Below are 23,734 nucleotides of genomic sequence, written 5' to 3'. Positions count from 1 at the left end.
TGTTGTCCTGTGAAAGGAAGCTCTATTTTCTCTGAGCTCTGTGAAATGAGGATATCATCTGGGAAATTCTGGGAAGCTGTGGATAGTGGATATCAGCAGAAATGCTGTGCTTAGAACAGCACTCAGCTGATCTGTGAGTCAGTGGATGTTGCAGTGCTTCATGTAGGACACACACTGGATGATATAATAAAAAAATAATCATTTTAAGCTGGAGAAATTACTTCCAGCATGGAAGTGTAAGATGGAAACCTGCAGGAGATGGAGCTTTTGGAGTTAGGGATTAAAAGTCATACGTAATTTGTCTTGCTTGAGGTATTGCAGGGATCCATGAACAGTGCCAGTGCCAAGAGCAGCTGCCCTTGGGCTGGGCTCAGCAGGGAGGCTGCTGGTGCCACTGATGGCTGGGCTGTCCTGAGGGCCTGAGAGCCCAGCAACAGACCCAGACTGTCTCCTTTTTGTGCTCCAGTTACATTGTTTGGGCTCCTTTGAGAGCACCCCCTTTGCTGCATGGAGGCTTCTGCCCCTGTCCAGGGGCTGGTGGGAGCTGTCACACACCCAAAGTCATTTTCCTGAGCAGGGCTGGCAGCAGCATGGCCTAAACAGATTTACCACTCCATGTGAGAGGGGTTCAAGGTCAGAGTGCTGGAAATGTGGTTGGACCGGTATGGAAGCGATCAGGGTGTCTGGTTTTAGCAGGCAGGTAAGAGGTAACCTCTGCCATGGCTGTGGTCAGTGAAAGCCCTGGGGCCCAGAAGGACTGCTGGCATGTGGGAGTACCCAGGGTCACGGGGCCCAGGCTGCTCTCAGCCAGCTCCTGCAGCCCTGCCTTTCCCAGAACAGTTGTTAAAACAAATTCACCATTCTTCTGGCACAGCCCTATTGAGTTCACCCAGCAGAGCTGAGTGTGTAACAAGGGGGGTGTTTATGTGACCCCCCTCTCACTGTCCCACACTGGGGACTCAGTAACTGAGCTCTGGGCTTTCAGAAAGTGGACTGCATTTTTGTCAGATTTTTTCTCATCAAATTAGTGGAGGAAGAATGGTCTCCCCTCAAGCGAGGAAGGGGTTAGATGCCTGTTTGTGATCCTGTCCAGTTCAGTTTATGCTTTCACTGTACCAGCTCTGGTTTATTTACTAAACTCCTAAACAAAGTCAGTCCTTGATGCATCACAATCACAGTGCTGGAGTTTGCAAGCCCCTGTCTGGGGGTAGCATTGTCATGGGGCCTTCCGCATAAAGGAAATTTCCTTCCCAGTGTTGCTCCAAGATAAGTTGGATTCTCTATTATTGATACTGCTCGGAGAGCAGCTTCCGTTTTCCTGCTCTGCATGTTTTACATGTTGCTCATTTCTTTTTACCCTTGGGAAACAAATGTTTTCACAAGCTGTAGGACACTTGGAGCTCCACCCATATCCTCTCATTTTAATTAATCTTCAAAATCCATAACTATATTTTTGAAAATATGAAGGACATTTGTCAAAACCATCACATGAGGTTTGTAAATAGCACTCAAGGCCCGTGGCTGATGTTAAATCCTTGGAGTCACCATTCATGGATGCACCTGGTGCTTGCTGTGGAGGTTTTTGCACATTAAGAGAGAAACAGTTGTGATGTTTGCTTAACCAAATTGTCAGGGCTCTAAGCACCACATTTCTGTACCTATCTTTCTTTATCTGAAACATATAACCAAAATTCCTTGGTTTTAATTCTGTGTGTGCTTTAACCTGAAACCCTAGTTTATCAGTTAGAAAGGGTTGATAAAGGCATTGCAAAAACTGTCATTGTGAAACACCATGTAGAAATAATCAGGAGAGGTTTTAACATGACCAATCCCAGTCACAACAGTTTCCAAATGGGCTTGGTTTGCTTTCCCACGTTGTGGGAGTGCAAGAGGAGTGAAGTGATGCGGGGTAAGAAGGGCTGTGCCTTCTCCCTCCAGGGGCTTCTCTGGCTGAGAGTGTCAGTGGGGAATTGGAGCTGTGCTCTGCCTGTGCCAAGAGCAGGATAAAGCCTGGCCTTCCTGGGTGACTGCCCCATTAGGAGCCTGAAAGAGCTGCTGTGTCTCTCAGTGGCATTTTTCTGACATAAGTTGTTGGTTGTCCCCAAAAGTTGGCAGTGGCATCTGTGGCCTGGCCCTTGTGTGGTGCCTTGTGTGGGTTTTCCCATGGGGCTGCACCCAGACAATCAGGGATGTCCCTGCTTTGGGCCCTGCTTGCTGTAAATCAGAGGAGAAATGGAAAGAAAGTGAAAAGCCATGAATGGCTCCAGCATTGGAGTTGCTGGAGCTCACGTGAAAAGCTGACTGTAGGCTCAGCACGAGGAGTTAGCGCTGGAACCAGCACAGCTGTGGTCCCGGCAGAGACTTTCACGCTATTTTGAAGTGGCGGAGCCTGCAGGGAGGAGCCGGTTCCACAGAGGATGGGTGGGGATCAGGTGAGAGGAGCTCGGGCAAGAGCTGGGGCGGGGGCGGGAGCCAGAGAAACCGAGCGGGCCCTGCAGCCGCTCGCTGTAAACAGGAAATCGAGGCCGCCCGAAGGCTGAGGAAACGGGAAGGCAGAAGGGGAGAGGCAGCAACTGGCTTTGAACTCTAGAGTAAAGAAAACCCTCCTCAGGGCACCACCATCAGCTCCCCCAGCCAGGCTGGACTCCCATCCTCTCTCCTGAGAGTCGCTGTTCTTCAGGATGCTGAGGCAACACTCAAGACAAGAAGTCAGTCAAACTTTCTCAGGGTTTTTTGCCCGAGTCCCCACTGCCTGAAAAATGCACTTTGTCCTCCTTTGGGGTCACTGAAAGTGCTGGGGTGGGAAAGCTTTTTGGGAAAACAGCCTCAGAGCCGCATGGATACTGTCCCCAGGAGGGACCTTCTTCCCTGTCCTGGAAGGGCTGCTTGCTCTGTTGGCTTCCTTGACTTGCTTTCGACACCAGAAGATCCCAAGCTGGTGTCAGTTAATACCATGGCTTCAAAGGTTTCACAACATGACTTGATGTGTCACTGCATTTCCCACATCGTGTCTTTCATCTGTTGAAAATTAGGCCCTGACTCTTCATCTCCTTTTACTAAAGCCACATGGATGTTCTTTTCCCATTCTTTATTTTCTCTGTGACCCCAAATTGGGAGAATTATTGATAACCATAATTTTTGACCAAATATATTTTAATGGTTGGCTTTAAGATGGTATTTGATAGCTCTTTTTGCTTTACATAATATTTTGTATATCCAACTCTATTTTCATGGTCCTGTACATTGGCATTTCTCTTTGGAATGAATGTAAGCACAGGGATCACTGAATGCTGTGCTTCTGTATAGAGACTACAGTGATTAAATAAACAAACTTGCTGAGCTGTTCTGGAGCTTGTATGAGCTGGTGAAAGGAGACAATTTCTGATGGAATTTTCTTTAAAAAGCACCAACTATTGCAAGGTTTCTCTTCTGTGACTCATTTAAAAAAAATACTTCAAGTAAAGGCATGGATTACTAGACAAGCAGATATGCAGATACAGCATTCCCAGGCACTTGCTATAAATAGTTCATTAAAAATGTATTTAAAGCTAGTAGAGAGTGACTGCTGTTCCTTCTGATCTCCTGTTCTCTTCCTCTACCTCAGGGACCCTCTGCTCCATACAGAGTAAGGGCAAACACAAAAATACAAACTGTCAGTTCACCCAAAGCACATTGTTTTGTCACTAACCCCAGCTTTGACATTTTTCCAAGCCACATTTGTAATTTCACACCTTGGCAGGTAGGTAAAAGCTGTCAAAAATGAGGCAGTTTCAGGGCAGTAGATTTGGTCATGTCTAACCACATGGGTAGGAAGAACAAGTTCAGAAATAAGTGGGAGGAACTGAAATCCTAGGGTGGGGTTTGCGCAGTTGTGCAAACCACCACTCAGTGCAGGTCTGCTCTCCCTCCCACTCACCACCATTCTGTTATCTGATTTATCTTCTTACTGTCTTTTCTTATTTTTCTTGGTCCCCAGCTTTCTGTCCTCTTCACACTCAGCATCCTTGTCATCCCACATCACCATGATCAGATTTGTGCTGCTATCCCCAGGGTCCTGGAGGCAGTGATGGGTTATGAACGTGCTGGGACCATGCCCCCACCATGCTGCACTGCCAGGAAGGGAGCACATCCTTCTTTTGGAGGACAGCATCCTCCAAACTCCTGGGCAGCCACATCTGGAATATTCTCTGTGTTTTAAGCAACATTCTTGGAGCTTTCAGTGCTGGGGGAGCTGCAGTTTAGGATTAATCTGTCTTCATGCCCTGTTTCTGTACATGCCAACAACTTAGGAGACTGATGGGAGGCTTGGAATCCTGTCTGCCTGGGAAAGCAGAGCTTCCATTCATCTAACTGTGGCTTCCAGAGGCCGAGTCAGAGCACCTGTGTTTTGACAAATTTGGTCTGTAGTATTTCCCAGCTTAGTGAAATGACTTTTGGCTAACAAGGCTTCATCCAAAGCCCTTGGCAGAAGAATGTAACCACAGAGATGTATAATGTTTTCTGTCTGAGAGCTCTGGGCTTAGCAGATTGGAGCTGGGTAGGAGTTTGTGAATTAATGTGGACTGCAGTGAGGCTGTGCAGTAGGAGAGCTCTCACAGCCAATGTTTTCCTCTATAAACTGTTGTGAAAGACTCTGGGAAGGGAGGGTTGAAAGAATCTATTTTTCTATGGCTTGATATACATGCTTGTCTACCTCAGGCATGCAGTTATGGAAAAATTCATGTTGATATTGTGTAAATACAGTTACAAATGTTGAATCTGCAAATAAATATTTTCATGAGAAGGGGAAAAAGCCAGTGGGAAGCTTTGGTCTCTGCTCTCTATCATATTTGTCTTAATCCAAAAGGACTGGTGGTATTTTGGGGAATCTGTTGCAGATTTGTATGTGTTCCAGAGCAGGTGAACTCAGCAGGTGAAGAATGGTGGGTTTTCAATGAAAAGCCCTAATTTCACCAATGATTCTCCCAAAAAGACAAGCCATACCTTTGATTTGATCTTAAAGGATTGAGCATCCCATTCTCACATAGAAACATGAGCTGTGATTTATTTTGAGTAACATTCTGTTGTTTTCCCCACAGATGAACGTGAGGCAGTTCAGAAGAAGACCTTCACCAAGTGGGTGAATTCCCACCTGGCTCGTGTGTCCTGCCGGATTACAGACCTGTACACTGACCTTCGAGATGGGAGGATGCTCATCAAGCTCCTGGAAGTGCTTTCAGGAGAGAGACTTGTAAGTGCTTATCAGTATCCATTGAGGGGGGATTAGGTTGGGTTTGGGTGGGGTTTTGTGAATCATTGTCTCAACTTCAGTATAGGAAATCTGGGTGCTGAGGGTTCAGCACTGAAAATGTCTTTTTATATATTAAAGGAAAAAAAAAAAAAAGAACTCTATTGCTTCAGCTGGATCCAGACACCACTAAAATGCCTTCCTAGGGAATCAAAGGAAGTCTTCTTCAAAGGTTCCTTGCTGGTAACATGCTGAGTGCTTCCAGCAGCATGTTCCCTGCTCCCAAATCTGACAGGCACAGAGTACAAAATGTTCCTGAGCCCCTTAGATCCCTTGGTGGTGGTGAGTTAGATATGCTGGGACACCTGGGCCCTGTGGGCAGTGGCCCATTTCCCTACTAACAAACCCTGCAGCGATGCAGTTGTGCAGGCCTGGCACATCCCTGCTCCCTTCCCAGAGCATGCCAGGGTTGTGCAGGACAACAGCTGGAGAGCAGCTGGAGGTGTGTTTGTTACACTCCACTGCTGAGGAACGTCCATGAGTGTACTTGATTTTACTCAGATAGATAAGGTTTGGGCTTTCTTTGGTAAGGGGAATATCTAAAATCAATGTAAATAAATGGGTCAGATTCTTTCTTTGGGTGTGCTGAGCACCTCCTTGGTACCAGCACAAGGAGTGGTGAGTAAGAAAGTCCTTGTAGTGGAAAATGCTGCTGCACAAGAGGAAAATTGGGTGCCAGGAAATGGCTGGGTATCAGCTTCTCCTCCAGTTCCTTAAATGATGGTGATGCTCTTAACTGCCTAATTTGGAGCAATCTTTTCAAAGAAATACCAGTCTTTAGCTAAGACCCAAGGCTGCAGGAGGCTGGGTAATCACTTGTCATCAAGCTCTCCTATTAGTGGAGCTCTGTGGCTTAAGACTCTGGTTAATGAGTGGAACATATGGCCCAGTGCAGTGTGTGTAGTGTGTGTGTGTAGGGAGACAGGAGAGGAGCTGCCTGAGTGCATCTGGGAGGGTGGGGGAGCTGGGATGTGCACACAAGTGCCTGTGTGGATGGGGTAACAAATCCTGGTGTTCACCAGCTGCAGTTTGCTCTGAGCCCCTCTCTGTGTCTGCCAGACCACTCACCTCAGCCACACTGCAGGTGGCAGGTATTCCTCACACAGGGATAGCTGAGACCAACATGACCCTTTATTTGAGGGCTGAGACACCAGCTGTGTCACCTCTGGTTAAATCTGCCTGTCTGCCTGTCAAGATCTGACTTTCATCAGCAAATAGGAAGCTCAGAGCAGTCCCATGACTGTGGTTGCACCATTCATTTCCATATTTCACTCCAGGTTTTGGAAAATGCAAACAGGACTGGGGCAGCTATGGGGTGGGGAGAGGACAGGAGCCTCCTGGAGCTGCCCTTGCATCATTGTGTCTGGCATTGGCAGCTGTCTGCACCACCACACATTCTTTTTGTAGCTTCCTTATCTGAGGCTGGAGGACAGCAGGTTCTGTTTGAACAGTGCATTCCACCACACCTTCTTCTGCAAACAAGAGTAAACGCAATGCACTAAACTTTGAGACAATTACAAACACCAAAAGTATTCCAGGAGAATCTTACACACACCAAAAATATTCCAGGAGGACTGCCATGCAGCCTCCACTTGCTGATGTTCTTCAGTTTTTGGAATTTATTTTAGTCAACATTAGGTAAATTCCGACATCTCCATGGCACCCCAGAGAAATTTGAAGGCAGATCTTATGCAGAAGGCTTAAAATCAAGACAAGAAACATCAAATGGTAAGAAAGCAGAAGGTAGCATAGGTGAGTGTCCCATAAAAATGGTGTATTTAGTGGTGCAGTGGAATAAACAGAAGTTGTTTCCTCTCTTTTGAAACTGGGATTCAGATGCTGGAGCCTGTGGAGCAGAGTCCAGGATTTTGGATGGCAGTCAGGGAAGCAGGGCTGCTCTTTGCCCTCTCACTTCGATCACACAAACCCTGCATTTTCCAAAACTTATTGTCATTTTTGTTGGTGAAAACCCACAGTCCTTGGAGGTCTGTTAGAGAAACTCAGAATGAGAGCAACCAATAACAGCAACACCTCCATCTTCCTGACCTTGCTCAGTTTGATTCCTAATCCTGCTGTTTAGTCCAGACCTTACAGCATAATGTCCTCTGCACAGCAGTGTTTGGAATGAAACTGATAGCATGCAATGCTCTCACTGAGCACAGTGGGAAAGAATCCAGCCAGCATGAAAGGACAGTTGTAATTTGGTTTGCACACACTGTTAACCAGCTTCTCCCAAACAGAAAAATAAAGCTGGGAATTGTTTTTGTCCTAAGATTAAGTGTTTAGCTCAGTTTCTTCCCTAACCAAATTAAGGATTAGTAAATACCTTGCAGTTCCTGGATGCTCAAAGGTCAAACCACTTAAGCACATTCTCTGTAGTGAATTCTGTCATTTTCACTTGGAAAAGAGGAAGGGTTTTGATGTAGAACCAGTTTTCCTGTAACATGTGTGTGAAGACTCTGGGTTTGGTACTTGCTTTCCCTCCCCTCACTGTCTGGATCTGTGTTAGCCCAATAAAAGTGCAAGGTATGTCTCACTGTGCTTCATCCTGAGGCTATGCAGGGGAGTGTGGCAAGCACAGCCACACCTTGTACAAACCAGACTCAGACGCCTCTTCCTCTACATAAAACATCTCTGGTGAATGGCTTTGGCTCTGTAACCATGGCACTGGAGCTTCTGAGAGCACAAAAAGCTTTCTGAATCCTTTCCTGCTTGGTAGTTTGAGGCAACAGTGGTGGTGCAGGTACTGCTTCAGGCAGTGGGAAGGGCTGTGTTAAGGCAGAGGGAACAGGCTGGGGTCTGCCACTGCTGCTGAGAAGTGGCCATGGTCACAGTCATTCCTGAGCCTTGGGAACATCCTTGTGCAGGTGAGCAGGCCTGGGAAGTGCTCCAGGGCTCCAGGTGTGGCCATGGGCTGAGAGGAGCCGTGGGCTGGAGCTGGGGGTGCAGCTGGGCCTCCACCTTCCCTCCTGCCCCAGAACTGCCTCCTCCCTGTGTTTTATTTTGCAAGGTTCAGCCAAGCCTTAGGTCCAGCTTTCTACACTCCTAATGATTGGTGGTGCCAGCTAAAGGCTGCATCCCGGGTTGTCCCTGCTGAGTGAGGAATCTCTGGGAGGCTTCAGCCAACCATGCAGATCTCTCCTGTTTCTTCTGCTCCAGCTGTGGCTCTTTGCACTGGCAGCGTTTGGGATGGATGGGGTGTGCACAGGCTGCAATTTAGGCCTCTTTGGGGGGGCCTTTTATACTCCAAAGCAGAGGGAGTCTCCTGGAAATTCTCCTCCTTGTTGAGCTGTGGGTTGATCCTGCATCATTCCCCAGCCTCAGGAGAACAGACCCAGGCTGACAGAGGCCAAAGCCGGTGGTCTCAGGGTTTGTGTGTCCCAAAGGGCATCTTCCTGCATGGCTTCCCTCTCCACCATCCCCTGTGGCACGGGCTGTGTTTCCAGGGACCGTACCATGGCACTGGCCAAAACTCTTCACCTTGATTGCAGGCTGGGACAAGGATATTGCCTGAGCTATTTCCATGGCCACTTAATTACGTTCACTGCAGAAAACAAGGAAATTATGGCAATTAGTTGTTTGGCTGAGTACCTTTGGTGACATCCCAGTGCACACTGAATAGGCTATTCAGCTGTAATCCTCATCTGCACAACAAAGTTCCCTTCATTTTATTCAGTTTTACAGCAGAATTCTGCATGCTGATAACACATTCATTGCATTTTTGCAGTTGCACTGGGCCTTCATATAACTGTGTTATGTTGGTGTAGCTGATTTTTTAATTACTATTTTTTTCCTATAAAGAAAAAATTGTAGTCAGTCTCTGTTACTTTCTCACTCTTTATCTGATTTACTGACCAAAGAAAAGCAATGCCACTTCCTTCTGGAGGAGATTTACTGACTAGCTCACAGCTCAAATCTGAGCTTGTGAGTGAATATCCTGGAGAGGAAACATGAGGGAAGTAAGCAGGAAAAATCCTTTGAAAGGCAAATGGAACTGGGGCCATGTGTCTAGCTCAGATCCAGGATATTGGTTTTTCCACCATGGGTTTGGCACCCCTGCCTCCATTATCCTGGTGAAAATGGGCTGGAAGATGCAAGGAGTGGTTTTGTCCCTGGAATTTGAGGAAAAATTGCAGCGTTGCTGCCTGGGAGTGGTGATGCCCTGGCCAGGACTGAGGAGTTTACAAGCTCTGATTTCCCCTGCTCCCATCTACAGTAATAATTGTGTTTATTCTTCCTTTTACCTTCTAGCCTAAACCAACTAAAGGAAGGATGCGCATCCATTGCCTGGAGAACGTGGATAAAGCCCTCCAGTTCCTGAAGGAGCAGCGAGTGCACCTGGAAAACATGGGATCTCATGATATTGTGGATGGGAATCACAGGCTGACACTTGGCCTTATTTGGACCATTATCCTGAGATTCCAGGTAGGCTTGTGTGCACACACAGATACATGGATGAGCTTTCCATGCCTGTTTGTCACGTGCTTCACTGTGCATTTCAGGAGCAGAGGGCTCCCATCTGATGGGAGGGAGAAGTGCTTGGGAACCTGTCAGGATAAATCATTCTCTGTAGCGCTGCTGACCTGTGGTGGGAGTTTGCTGTGAGGAAATTCATATGGCTTTCTTTTTAAATCACTAATAAATGTGAAGCTCCAGTCTCCACATGAGATCCAGGAGGAAATGCTGCCCTGAGCTGCTCTCCATCTCCATGCTGGTTATCCATAACCTGGCTGGCTTGGCACTGACATGGATTAAGGATGCCCACAGGAATTATTCTAGTGTCCCAGCTAGGGCTTGAGATTTCTTGTTTTCCAGCAAGTTCCAGATTGGACTTTGCCCTTAGTTTAAAAGGCTGGAAAGTCCTTTTGCAGAAAGAATAATACATCCATATAATAAATATGTAACTCTTAATAAATAGCATAGTAATAAACATTTAATAGCATTAATTTTGGTGTTTCCCAGCATTCCTTTCACCTTTTCCAAAAAGGCAGTGTGTTTTCTCAGAGAAATATTGAAATCTTCTATATTACTTTTAGATCCAAGATATCAGTGTTGAAACTGAGGACAACAAAGAGAAGAAATCTGCTAAAGATGCTCTGCTTTTGTGGTGCCAGATGAAAACAGCTGGGTGAGTGTGGAATAAGTCATTATCTCTAAAGCTCTTAACAGCATTTTGAGTTTTTGTTGAAATAATTTTAAATGGGCAAACATATATCTTCTAAAGTGGATTCAGAGAGAGGGAATTCAAGACAAATGAGTTGATGTTTGCAAGTCAGAAAAGTCTGAATTTATGATGTTAATTTTGGGTGATAAACACACCAATCTGATAATCCATGAATATAGTGGTGCACTGACTTTTTCTCTCCATTCTCAACAAATAATGCCAATTTCAAGGCAAACTTAATGTCTCCCTGCTCTGGCTGTTGGTGCCAGAGTGTGCAGAGCTGCACTGGGGCTGCTGTACTGATTGCACTCTCCTTGTTTTCGTTCTGCAGGTACCCCAATGTCAATATCCACAACTTTACCACAAGCTGGAGGGATGGGATGGCGTTCAATGCACTGATCCATAAGCACAGGTACATGTGGCTCAGTGTCTGCCCTGGTTTTGCAGCTACCTTGCAGCTTAATTTTACAAATCTCTGAAGAGCGGGAAGTTGAGGAGTTGCTGAGAGTTTTAGAGCAACTTGCCTTGTTTTGAGCTTTACAGCTCTTGTGGTCATTGTGAGCTTGACTGGGCAGCAGCTTCTCACACCACAAGTCAAAACAGGCTGTGTTTGGTTTCAAGGGTATAAATTACACCTGTGATTATTTGGGTTTGGTTTGGTCTTGTACCTCAGTGAGTAACCCATGTCAGGTCTGGAATTCGGGGGCAGGAGTGGGGAAGCACACCCAGAGCAGCCTGGAGGGAAAGGAAATCCCTGCCCAAGGGTGGCCAGATGTGGTGCCAGGCTGCCATGGCTGGGGATGCTGCTCATGGCAAGCTCAGGTGGAGTTAATCCAGATGGATTGCACACTTCCATGGACATGAGGAGAGACTCATGACCACAGCTTTGTTCTTCTCTTCTCCAGGGTCACCTTCCCTGCTGTTAAGCTCTCCCCTGCTTTCTCCCATGGCCAGGTCCTGCTGTGCCATGTGCTGGGCATTGCTTCATTCCTTTAACACTGCTGGGAAATGCACAGGGCACGTGAAACCTTGGCTGGGTTTTCTAAGGGTTGGAGATTTTAGTTCTTTTGAGGGTGGCTGTACTGTGCTTTGGGAAATCTAAAGAATTTTCCATCCTGTCTAGGCCTGATCTGATTGATTTTGACAAGCTGAAGAAATCAAATGCACACTACAATCTGCAGAATGCTTTTAACCTTGCAGAGCAGCACCTTGGTCTTACCAAGCTCCTGGACCCTGAGGGTAAGAATTCCAGCAGTTTCAGCTCTTAAGGGCTCTTTGCTCCCACCCCTCCATGTCAGAGCACATTTCTGTGGCAGGTTTTTGTGTCCAAGAGCAGCTGGATGCTGCTGACTCACCTGGTGATACCAGCGTTGAAGGAGGGAGAGAATGTGAGATTTCTCCAGCAGCAAACTGAGCAGCAGTAGCACAAGAGCCCTTAATCCTGTGTTTATTTACTGCCATCTGACAAGTTTGTTGGCCTGGCCACGTGTCCATAAAGACATTCCAGTCAGAGGCTTCCTTCTGAGAAGGAAGAGAAGCAGAGGAGCAGAAGAAGCTTCAGCCTATGCTTCTGTGGGAGTGTGTGTGCTCCCAGTGCTGGGGCTAGAGCCTTTTGTGTCACAGGGCAGGAGTGATGTGTTTGGGCAAGTTTCTTCTTGCTTATGTTCCAGTGCCTCAGAATTACTGAGAAATATTTTGTTTTCCACCTGTATCTCTCAGATTCACCTGGACAGACATAAGTTTGAATTCTTCTCTCCAAATGCTGACACAGCACTGAAGTTTTCAATTAACAGTAGTTTTGTCAACTCACACACACACCAGAGGAATTATTTGGCTGTGCACAAGCTGTGGCAAAGTCTGGAACTTGACTGTAAAGCCCAAAGGCCCCAAGCTTTAGCCCCAGTCCACACTAGTGCCAGAACCAGTGCAAAGCTGCTCAATTCACTTTTTATTAGGGCGCCAACCTTAGGGGCTGAACTGTCACTGAAGCCATCTCTGACTCCCAAATGTATCCTTGGTGCACTCTGAGCTCTGTTGGTGTAACCCCTGCAGCCTTAGCATGCTGAGATAACTCTTGTTTGGTTTGCAGATATCAGTGTTGATCACCCTGATGAAAAGTCAATCATCACCTATGTGGTGACATATTACCACTACTTCTCCAAGATGAAAGCTTTGGCTGTCGAAGGAAAACGTATTGGAAAGGTCGGTCAGTTTAAATTATAAATTGTTACAAAGCAGGCAAAATAGTTCTGATTTTCTTTTTCCTCTTGGGTGTTAATTTTTAAAGAGTCCACTCTCGGGTAATTTTGATTTTTTTGCTTTTGAACATATTTTCAATGTTAAATATTCCCATGTGACTATGAGGAGTAGTTAATTCCCAGCAGCCTCACATTAGAAAACACTTGGCTGGGGTTTTATTTTTGCTTGTTCATTTTGCATCACTGCTACTTTTCCTTTCTCATTAACTGCTCCTCACCCTCTGGGCCCTGTGTCTCCTCTGGAAAAGTCCCTAATTTAAAACATGTGCAGTCATTCTCTGTCCTTTGGCGACATTGCCCCGGTCCTTAGAGCTGGCAGACTGAACATGAATCCTTGTGTGAGCCTCAGCTCTGCCCCCCCATTGCTGTGGGATCTTGGGAATTTAGTGCTGAAAAATGCCAAGCTCTCATTTCTCAGGGATCCCGGCAGTGAGTATTCTGATTCACAACTCAAGTCTCCCAGCAGTTTCTTTTATGTGGCTTGTTGGATTTAAATGACTGAAGAGCACTGCCCCTGTGACTCATGTGTGTTGTGCTGCTGCTGCAGGTGCTTGACAATGCCATTGAAACAGAGAAAATGATAGAAAAATACGAGTCCCTGGCTTCTGACCTGCTGGAGTGGATTGAGCAAACCATTATCATCCTCAACAATCGCAAATTCGCCAACTCCCTGGTTGGGGTGCAGCAGCAGCTGCAGGCGTTCAACACTTACCGCACAGTGGAGAAACCACCCAAGTGAGTTTAATCTCAGCTTAACACAACAGTCACTGGTCTTGTTGGCTTAGTCACTCATTGATTTTTTTAAAAAACAAACACATCCAAGTAATTTTAGTTGTGGATTAAGAATTTATTTTCCTGAGCAAGCCCAGCTCTCATATTCCTGATCAGTACTCGTCGATGTTACTTGGCCCGTTTGCTTTGTGCTGTTCAGTGTGCAGATAATATCAACAGCAAAGAGAAAAGCGTGTCTCCCACAGGATCTGGGAGTCCTGGAAGCTGTCCCTGCCCTGGGATGCCTGTCTTACCATATGAGTGGTAATAGCATACTGTGGTAGTACAGTAATGTCACCACTCGTGCTTTTAATAGCAGTGGATAATACCAAAATGCTGCTATTAAAAGATCCCTACTGCTTATCCAACATGAGGAGGAAACGTGTCTGGCTTTGTCAAACAGCTCTACTTGCTCAAACTGATACAAGAAAACGGGGCAACTTATTTCTGGAAAGCCTCTTTTAGGATTGTGATATCAAATCTGTTTTTTTTTTTTTTCCTAATTTGAGTTCTAATGAATAATAATCATGACCTGAAACATTACAAGGATCCAGACTTGTTCTAAAATTGCAGACTATTCCCTAATGCCCATGGAGTTTGTTTATTTCCCAGGCGTACAACACAGGGAAAACAGTGGGAAGAGTTTACTGACTGCAGAGGGCTTTAAATAAAACTTCCATTTCTTGTGCTGATGGAGTGAGCTAGGGCAGTGCACGTACTAGAATAAAAAAAAAGCCTTTTCCTGTCCCCTGAGGGGTTTAAATCCAAACACTCAGACAGCTGACTTCTGTGAAGTTCCTTTTGCTGTCTGCCCCAACTGGCTGCAGGGGAAGTGTGGGCTATTTCCATTGCTCCCAGCTTCCACACAAGATGGAGGTGTTTATGTGAGTGCACCATTCACCATGTCAACATTTTAAACAAGTGCTTCATTATAGTTTATTGTAGTTGACTATATTCAATGTTTTATAGAAGTGCTTCCCTGTAAGGGTGGTGAGGGCCTGGCACAGGCTGCCCAGAGAAGCTGTGGCTGCCCCATCCCTGGAAGTGATCCAGACCGGGTGGGACAGGGCTTTGATAGTGGAAGGTGTCCCTGCCCTAGCAGGGGTTGTAACTGGATGGGCATTAAGGTCCTTTCCAACCCAAACCATTCTGTCAGTCCATGATTCTATGATTGTACCTTAGCAGTAATGAAAGTTTGATTGTAACTCAGTTCTTGTGCAAAATTTTGTTTAGATTTACGGAAAAAGGAAACCTGGAAGTGCTGCTTTTTACCATCCAAAGCAAAATGAGAGCCAACAATCAGAAAGTGTACATGCCAAGGGAGGGCAAACTCATCTCTGACATTAACAAGGTAAACTGAGCAGTTCCTCCCCTGTGACTCAGGATATTGCTGTTTTCTCTCAACATTTGTTCTTCTCAAAAACATTTGTGATGTCCAGCCTTGATGTGGGGGCTGTAAGGAATGGGTGAGGTGGGGTGACCTTTTCCTGTAGCTTGGATTTACTACCCTGAGCCAGGCCTGGGGTATCCTCAGCATCTGTAGGAGCTTCTGCTCCTGGGGCTGCCAGCTCTGCCTTGCCCCTCATGGTCCTGGCTGTTGGACAGAAGTGACAGAAGGCAGCAGCAGTAGGTGCTGTGCCCTCCCCTTCACCTCCCAGTGCCCTGCCTTGGCATCATGGATCCCTCTGGCGTCCTGCAGCCTGTTCTCTGCTGCTGCAGCTGGCAGGGCAGGGCTGAGCACAGCAGAGTTGACAGGCTCTCTCAAGGATAACAAACAGCTTCAGCCTGGCAGCTTTCTCCTTTGTGTTTGATCATGCTTGGCAGTCCCAGACCAGCTGTTGTGGGTGTCTGTGGCCTCATCCCAGGGAGCAGCAAACTGCTCAGCTCTCCTGGTTGCAGGAGGAATGCCCAAAATAGTCGTGTTTCAGGCAGTTTCACATCTGTTTGGATTTAGATTTAGTTTGTGTTTAATTGAGGGTTTTTTGTTGTCTGTAAGAAGATCTGAGAGATGATTAGCTGATTTCCAACATGCTTCTAAGACTGCTGATTTTTGTAATATTATCATCATCCATATGAATAACTTCTGGCTTGGGGGGAATAAAGGACTTATAAGCACCAGAAGTAACCAGATTCTGCAGTTTTCTTTTCCAAAGTGTAATAAAGAACAGTTGTATGTTGATTTTGGAGGTGAGAGGCCATGAATCTCTAATTCCCATTTCCTAAAGGAGGAAGATAGACTCTGCATGTTTGGGAGTAGCACTCAGGAGATTTTATTTTTTTAAATAAACACTTTCTTACACACTCAAGCCAGGTGGTTTCCTTAGGCTTTGTTGGGAAGAAGGGTAAGAAAGGACGAGTGAAAATTAATCTGGGATAAACAACTTGCTCAGAAAATGACTGATTAATTGAGAACAGATTTTAAGTCATGTGTTTATATTAGCAAACAAGGTGTAAGGCCAGCCAGTGCAAACTGGATTTATGGGCTTATAAATAATTGAACCAGTTTGTTGAAAGTTGCCTGTGGTGACTTCAGCCCTGATTTCATGCAAAGGAGATGGGATTTATCATAATCTTGTAAGAATGTGTTGTTTAGAAGCCATGTGTTTTTCCTCCACATCTTCAGGCCTGGGAAAGACTGGAAAAAGCTGAACATGAAAGAGAACTGGCACTGCGAAATGAGCTCATCAGACAAGAGAAACTGGAACAACTTGCACGGAGATTCGATCGCAAGGCAGCTATGAGAGAAACTTGGCTGAGTGAAAATCAACGTCTCGTTTCTCAGGTGCTGCTCTCAGAAATTGTCTGGGTGACTAAAATGGTTCCCATGAGTAATTACAGGATGCAGTTCTTGCAAGGAGAACATTTTCTTCCCTGTGCCTCATATTTTACTACTTTAATGTATGTGTATATTTATTTATTGTATTTAGTTACTCTATATGTGTATGTACTGTACATCCTCTCTTTTATATGTTTGGGATTCCCTTCCTTGAACCTACGAGACTGTGGTCAGGAGAATTTGATGAGGAAATAACTGCTCAGAGTCAATATTTTCTTTATCTGAATATTTTGGTGAGTTCAGTGAAATTAGCCCAGGAGTTAATTTTGTTGTTTAATATTAGAGATGATGATATTAGATCAGCCCCAGACCAATCCTGATGGCCATGTGATTCTTCCCCCAAAGGCAGTGAATAATATCTCTGATTTTATCAGTGGTTCTTTATTATCAGAGGCATCTCTTATTTTATTTAAAGAAGACTCTTGGGAGCATTTTGAGGTCCCGGATTTGCTAACAAGCATGTTTTGCCAAGTCAGAGCTGACAGCAGAGGTTGAGCAGTGAGACTTTTGTCCTCAGCAGCCATTCCTGAAGAAGTGCCTCTGTCTTTGCAGGACAATTTTGGCTTTGACCTCCCAGCAGTGGAGGCTGCCACGAAGAAGCACGAGGCCATCGAGACGGACATCGCGGCGTACGAGGAGCGGGTTCAGGCCGTGGTGGCGGTGGCAAAGGAGCTCGAGACTGAAAACTACCACGACATCAAACGCATCACTGCAAGGAAGGACAATGTTATCCGCCTCTGGGAGTATCTCCTGGAGCTGCTCCGGGCACGGAGACAGCGCCTGGAGATGAACCTTGGGCTGCAGAAGATTTTCCAGGAAATGCTGTACATTATGGACTGGATGGACGAGATGAAGGTGGGTGGAAGTCTTTTGGAATGCAGACCAAATATTGCTTAGAAGTGTTTGTGTCCCTTTCTGTCAAATTTTAAGATTCATTTTGCTCCTCCGGTTAATAGATAGACCCAGAAGATCCACATTCAAGAGCAGTGAACAAATTCCTTATGATTTGTTGACAATAAAGATTAAAACAGTGGTAAGGAAAAAGAACAAATTCACTCCTATAAAAGGCTACTTTCCAGTTTCATGTTTGTCTCATAGAGCCCAGAAATTCTGGTCACAGTGCTTGGGTAAAGATGACAGATTTGGTAAAAGGGAATTAAATAATCTCTCTCCATCATGATTTACATGGGGAGCAAGTCACCTCTTCACCTCTCTGCTTTAAAAAGCTTGAATTTCTTCCTGTCTGTTCTCCTGGGATCTGGGAAGGGAAAGGACCACGACTTGTCCATCAGCCAGCAGAACTTGGAAGCTGTTGGGGGAAAGAAACAGCTCAGTGGGAGCTCACAGCACCTTGGCTGAGTGCTGCTCTCTGGCCCTGCTGAGCTAACTCAGCCTCTGAGTTCATTAAAGACCAGTCAAGTTCATTGTGGTTGCCAGTGATTCCATAATTGGTGGCTGAAATTTGTATCAGCCATGTCTCTTCATGTGAAATTTCTGTCCTTACAGGCTTGGAGTTCCTCTGACCTAATGTACCAACAGATAACAGTGCCTGCAGTCCCAAAGAAGCAAACAGCTTATGGCCTTCAGCCTGTTTTACTTGTCTTTCTCATTTTCTTCAGGTGCTTTTACTGTCCCAAGACTATGGTAAACATTTGTTGGGGGTTGAGGACCTGCTGCAGAAACACGCTCTGGTGGAAGCTGACATTGCTATTCAGGCTGAGAGAGTGAGAGGGGTCAATGCCTCTGCTCAGAAGTTTGCCACCGATGGAGAAGGTAACCAGCACTCAACATATCCCTTTTGTCTTGATTACCTGTGAGGTTATCTGTGGCACTCCTTAGTTCTGCAAGAGAGGTTAGCTAAATTGCCCACCAGAATGAGAGATTCCAGCTCCATTTGTTCCTTCTCTACTCAGCATTTCAATGATTCATTTGTCCAGGAGCCTGCTCAAGAATTGAGTGTGGCATTGTGCCTTGCATGGGATGTCATACTCCTCACCTGCAGCTGCTGTGACTTTGTAGAGGTCACCACAGTTCCCCATGCTGTGTTCCTAATGCAAACATTTTCACAGATTGTTGGACCCACTCTGATGGTGTCCCTAAAAGGAAGCAATTCCCTAGAATCCAGCGCTGTTAACAGAGTAAATGACATCCATTTTGTGCAGTTGTGTATAAACCTGAATTCAGTGAATTTTGTCTCACTGGAAACAGTCATGAAATATCTTTCCTTTTGGGGTTTTTTGGTCTTTTGCAAAGAATAGTATTTTCTGATCTGTGTTATTGTGTGGTGGAGCTTGAACACTTCCCACTCACTTTCCTTAGACTAACTATAGGTTCTGTAATGTAAACCTTGTAGCTGGCACAGGTAGGAATTCAGAGCTCTGTGAATTCAGAGGAATTCACAGCTCCCCCCCAGCTGTGGGGATGGGAGTGAGCGAGCCCAGGTGGGTAACACACATTCTCTGTCCGAGCAGGTTACAAGCCCTGTGACCCGCAGGTGATCCGGGACCGCGTGGCTCACATGGAGTTCTGCTACCAGGAGCTCTGCCAGCTCGCGGCCGAGCGCCGCGCGCGCCTCGAGGAGTCCCGGCGCCTCTGGAAATTCTTCTGGGAAATGGCTGAAGAGGAGGGCTGGATCAGGGAGAAGGAGCAGATCCTGTCATCTGATGACTACGGGAAGGACCTAACCAGTGTCGTCCGACTCTTGAGTAAACACAAGGCGTTTGAGGATGAGATGAGCGGCCGCAGCGGCCACTTTCAGCAGGCGATAAAAGAAGGTGAAGACATGATCGCGGAAGAGCATTTTGGGTCTGAGAAGATCAGAGAAAGAATTAAGGATATCCGGGAGCAGTGGGCTAACCTGGAGCAGTTATCTGCCATTAGGAAGAAGAGGCTGGAGGAAGCCTCTCTCCTTCACCAGTTCCAGGCTGATGCTGACGATATTGATGCGTGGATGTTGGACATCCTCAAGATTGTCTCCAGCAACGATGTTGGCCATGATGAATATTCCACTCAGTCCTTGGTCAAGAAGCACAAAGATGTGGCTGAAGAGATTGCGAGCTACCGGCCGACCATCGACTCTCTTCACGAGCAGGCCAAGGCCCTGCCACAGGAGCACGCGGAGTCTCCGGATGTGCAAGGCAGGTTGTCCGGAATCGAGGAGAGGTACAAAGAGGTTGCTGAGCTGACCCGGCTGCGTAAACAGGCCCTGCAGGATACCCTCGCTCTCTATAAGATGTTCAGCGAGGCAGATGCTTGTGAGCTTTGGATTGACGAAAAGGAGAAGTGGCTGAATAATATGCAGATTCCAGAGAAGCTGGAGGACCTGGAAGTGATCCAGCACAGGTGAGAATGCCTTTACCAGGAAGTTTGGGGAATACTGGGTGGAAGTGTTTTACCCCAGCTACCTTTCTCAGCTTGCCTGTGGCTCAGATTCTCTAATGCCTGGGGGATCTTTTGTTTGTTTGTTTTCCCCCACTCCAGGTTTGAAAGCTTGGAGCCAGAAATGAACAACCAGGCATCCCGTGTGGCAGTGGTGAACCAGATTGCCAGGCAGCTGATGCACAGTGGCCACCCGGGGGAGAAGATCAAAGCACAGCAAGATAAACTCAACACAAGGTAAGTGACAGCCTCATGCTCAGGAACATCACACCAGCTGGAACAAGTATGGTGGGGTCATTTGATTTTCTTAAGTAGGCTTTTTTAAGATATTCTGATGCTGTTACCTGAAATATCTTTAAGGCTTCAAAAGGAAAGAGTTGTGCCTTTCAAATGCTTGATTATCAGGTGGAGTTTTGCTCTTGACTTAAACAGGCGCTGCGTGTGTCAGCACCTTGATTTGAGAGCTGGAAATTCACTGTAATAATTACCATGATAAAAAAGAAATCAATATAGTTTTGTGTAAATTCTCGCCTTTTTAGCTTCAGAATGAACCAAGGGAGTGTGAAAAGTTGGTGTAACTGCCGATTTTTCACTTGAGGAAAAATTATACTCAGTGTGCTGGTACTTGTCACATTCTAATACACACCATATCTGGGTTAATGATTGCTTTGCTAGAAATACTGATGGTGTGGGAAGGACTGAGGAAACCCTGAGTAGCTGGGTTTACCAAGCTGCTGAGAGCAGCTGCTCACTCAGCAATGCTGCCACATCCTTTCCCCACAAATCTCAATTTCTCTGCTCTCCTCTCCTCACACATTTCAGGTGGAGCCAGTTCAGAGAACTGGTAGATAGGAAGAAGGATGCTCTGCTCTCTGCTCTGAGTATCCAGAACTACCATCTTGAATGTAATGAAACCAAATCCTGGATCAGGGAAAAGACCAAAGTGATTGAGTCCACACAAGATCTGGGTAATGACCTGGCTGGAGTGATGGCCTTGCAGAGGAAGCTGACGGGCATGGAACGGGACCTGGTGGCCATCGAAGCCAAGCTCAGTGACCTGCAGAAGGAGGCAGAGAAGCTGGAATCAGAGCATCCTGACCAGGCACAAGCCATCCTTTCACGGCTTGCAGAGATCAATGATGTGTGGGAAGAAATGAAGACCACCCTGAAGAACCGGGAAGAGTCCCTGGGAGAGGCCAGCAAGCTGCAACAATTCCTGAGAGATCTGGATGACTTCCAGTCCTGGCTCTCCAGAACACAGACTGCAATTGCCTCTGAGGATATGCCCAACACCCTGACAGAGGCTGAGAAGCTGCTCACTCAGCACGAGAATATCAAGAATGAAATCAACAACTACGAGGAAGATTATCAGAAGATGAGGGACATGGGTGAGATGGTGACACAAGGGCAAACTGATGCTCAGTACATGTTCCTACGCCAGCGCCTGCAGGCTTTGGACACCGGATGGAATGAGCTTCACAAAATGTGGGAGAACAGGCAAAATCTCCTTTCCCAGTCTCATGCCTACCAGCTGTTTCTCAGAGATACCAAGCAAGCAGAAGCTTTCCTTAATAACCAGGCAAGTGGTCAAGATTTACCTGACTTAATTTCTACAGGTTGGCACTGTGTCCTGCAAGCAATTAACAGACCAAGTCTATTGGTGGGAGAGCCACAAGCAGACAAATTGCCCTTTTCTTACTGTATTTTACTTCAAACTGTTCTTGGGAGGTGTCTGTTGTTGGAGCAGCAGCATAGCCTGAGTGTAACAATTTTCTCTCTGATTTCTTTAATCCCAGGAGTATGTTCTGGCACACACGGAGATGCCAACCACCTTGGAAGGAGCAGAAGCTGCTATTAAAAAGCAGGAGGATTTCATGACCACCATGGATGCCAACGAAGAAAAGATCAATGCAGTTGTGGAGACGGGCAGGAGGCTCGTTAGTGATGGGAACATTAATTCTGATAAAATCCAGGAGAAAGTTGACTCAATTGATGACAGGTAAGGGCAGAACGATGGTACAATGTAACTGTTCCTCCTTTAATTCTGTTCTCTGAGAGATGCCCTTTTACCAGGATTCAAAGGTATTCCCATTAAAATGTGTGTTCCAGACTGTTTTCTTTGTCTCGTGGAAAAATAGGAACTGTCATGTTTCAAGAATGCACCAGGCTAATCTTAGTTAACAAAACCTTTCCCACTTTCTAGAGGCTTGGTAGGTAATGAGCTCTCTATCCAGAATTTGGTTGTTTGAGCGTTGCCTTGTAATTCTTGGAGTATGAGCAGACTTGATGCTCTGGTGGGAGCTGTAGCAGTTGGCTGTGTCTGGTTCCACAAGTCTCAGTTTCCTCTGCTGCCCCTGAGCTGGTGTAATTACAATAACTTATTCCTGTCCTTCCTCTGGAGAAGGAATGTGGCTCTTCAAGAGTGTAATTGGCATTACATGCACCCCACCCACTCGACTTTGATCACCTCTTCCAGCTTGTCTGGCCCCTCTGAGATCAGATTAGGAAGCGCTGGTACAAGTGTGTCTTTCATCCCAGAACAAGTCCTTTGCTTTCTCTCTCTGGCTGTGACACAGATGCTATAGAACATTAAAAGTTTCTTTTTCTTTGAAACCCAAATGTTCCATTTTGATGGCTGTTGTTCTTTCTGCTTTTGGTTTGGATAACAGTGGAGTCTTTCAAGGCACTGTGAGTGCTAGAACACAGCAGTGAGCTGTGAAATGTCACTGATGACCTTCCCATCAGACTTCCATCCCCCCACAGCTGGTAAGCTCAGGTTCTCCTGGTGCCTTCATCTCTAAGGAGAAACTGAACTGAAGTAGTTCTGAAAATGTTGTACCTTTCCGGTTTGGGCAGAGATGTCCCACTGTGTGTGCACCCACTTTAGTCATGCCTCATGGCTTCAGGAAAGGCAGCTCTTCTGTTCCCAGAGTTTGCTGAGGGCCTCTGACAGCTGAACCCCCAGGGTACCCCATGTTTCCATTCTCTCTCTCTCACCAGCTTGGCTCTAGATGCCAGAGAGAATCTGCAAAGGCCAGGAAGAGATTATATGAAAATAATCAAGGGGACAGCTATGATAGTGATTTTCCTTGTTTACCCTCTCTAAGGGCCCTCTACTCTAAGTTGTCCCATCCACTTAGGAAAGCAGGACAGCTTGATCCCAGCCTGGTCAGGTGTCCTCTCTCTGCAGCTTTTGGAATGAAAAGAAAGCATCCAAGGATATCATGGCAAATGGCCAGCTGCATCTTGCAGCCCTGTCTGAAGTGGCTGGAGTGGGACACAGCTTCAGTCCATGTCCTGTGTGCTCTACAGAGGCTCTGGTGGCTGTCACCCCAGTGCAGCTGCTCCTCTGTGCCCCGTTGTCCCTGCTGTCCTGCCTGGAGGACGTGTGCTGGAGCTCCTGCTGGAACTGAGCATTTCCTCAATTCCAGAGCTATTTATGCCAAGCACTGCAAAAACCATCCGGAGCTGCTGTCCAGGAAATCCGTGTGACTGCTCCCAGCTCTGGGGGGCTGATAAGCCTCCAGAACAAAGCCTTGGGGCTGCCTGCACTGGGAGGGGTAGCAAAGGAAGCCTCTTTGCTTGCACAAAAAGTGGCTCTCCCAGCTGAGCTCCACCTGGATGTCTAACAAAGGACCAAAACAAACAAGCACAAATATGTGCAGTGGCTCCGTACTTCCCATAGAGAGCTCTTTGTAGTTTCTGGTATTGTTCAGAGTGGGTTTTGCAGTGGTGCTTTTGAGTTGTTCCTGAGGAGACCCCGCTGGCCCTGCCCTGGGGTGGTTCCCATCTCAATAGGGATGGCACAAGGAGGAGGAAAGTGCAATAGGATTAAAACACTTCAGCACAACCTTTTAGTGCAGTTTACAAGCAAGAATGAATAAGGACATGGAGTAAAGGTAAGGGAAGGAGAAGATGGGTTTGCTTCAGGCTGCCACCAACTAGCTTTTCCAGCTGGGAAAGAAGCTGGTCTCCCTGCGCAGCTTTCCCTACTTCGGTGACTTCTGCTGCTCTGAAGCATTTTCTCCTCCATTTTCTCT

At 46.4% G+C, this 23,734-nt stretch overlaps 1 protein-coding gene across 3 annotated transcripts in view; it reads left to right on the top strand.

Annotated features, from left to right (window-relative positions):
* The window catches only part of SPTBN1 (spectrin beta, non-erythrocytic 1), a 113,722-nt gene that overhangs the window by 61,405 nt on the left and 28,583 nt on the right, over nt 1-23,734 (top strand). For all 3 annotated transcript variants that reach the window (XM_050972715.1, XM_030236304.2, XM_009093731.4), the window contains 15 exons: nt 5,079-5,230; nt 9,539-9,712; nt 10,324-10,415; nt 10,783-10,863; nt 11,575-11,690; nt 12,541-12,653; nt 13,257-13,444; nt 14,714-14,831; nt 16,104-16,262; nt 16,869-17,171; nt 17,936-18,089; nt 18,788-19,658; nt 19,797-19,931; nt 20,517-21,273; nt 21,491-21,693. In XM_050972715.1, the coding sequence (XP_050828672.1) occupies nt 5,079-5,230; nt 9,539-9,712; nt 10,324-10,415; nt 10,783-10,863; nt 11,575-11,690; nt 12,541-12,653; nt 13,257-13,444; nt 14,714-14,831; nt 16,104-16,262; nt 16,869-17,171; nt 17,936-18,089; nt 18,788-19,658; nt 19,797-19,931; nt 20,517-21,273; nt 21,491-21,693 (3,616 nt within the window). The remainder of the gene's footprint in view (nt 1-5,078; nt 5,231-9,538; nt 9,713-10,323; nt 10,416-10,782; nt 10,864-11,574; nt 11,691-12,540; nt 12,654-13,256; nt 13,445-14,713; nt 14,832-16,103; nt 16,263-16,868; nt 17,172-17,935; nt 18,090-18,787; nt 19,659-19,796; nt 19,932-20,516; nt 21,274-21,490; nt 21,694-23,734) is intronic.

This window comes from Serinus canaria, chromosome 3, assembly GCF_022539315.1.
Source record: "Serinus canaria isolate serCan28SL12 chromosome 3, serCan2020, whole genome shotgun sequence".
Lineage (NCBI taxonomy): Eukaryota > Metazoa > Chordata > Aves > Passeriformes > Fringillidae > Serinus > Serinus canaria.
Note: the sequence above shows the minus strand (reverse complement) of the source record. Positions and strands in the feature narration are given on the sequence as shown.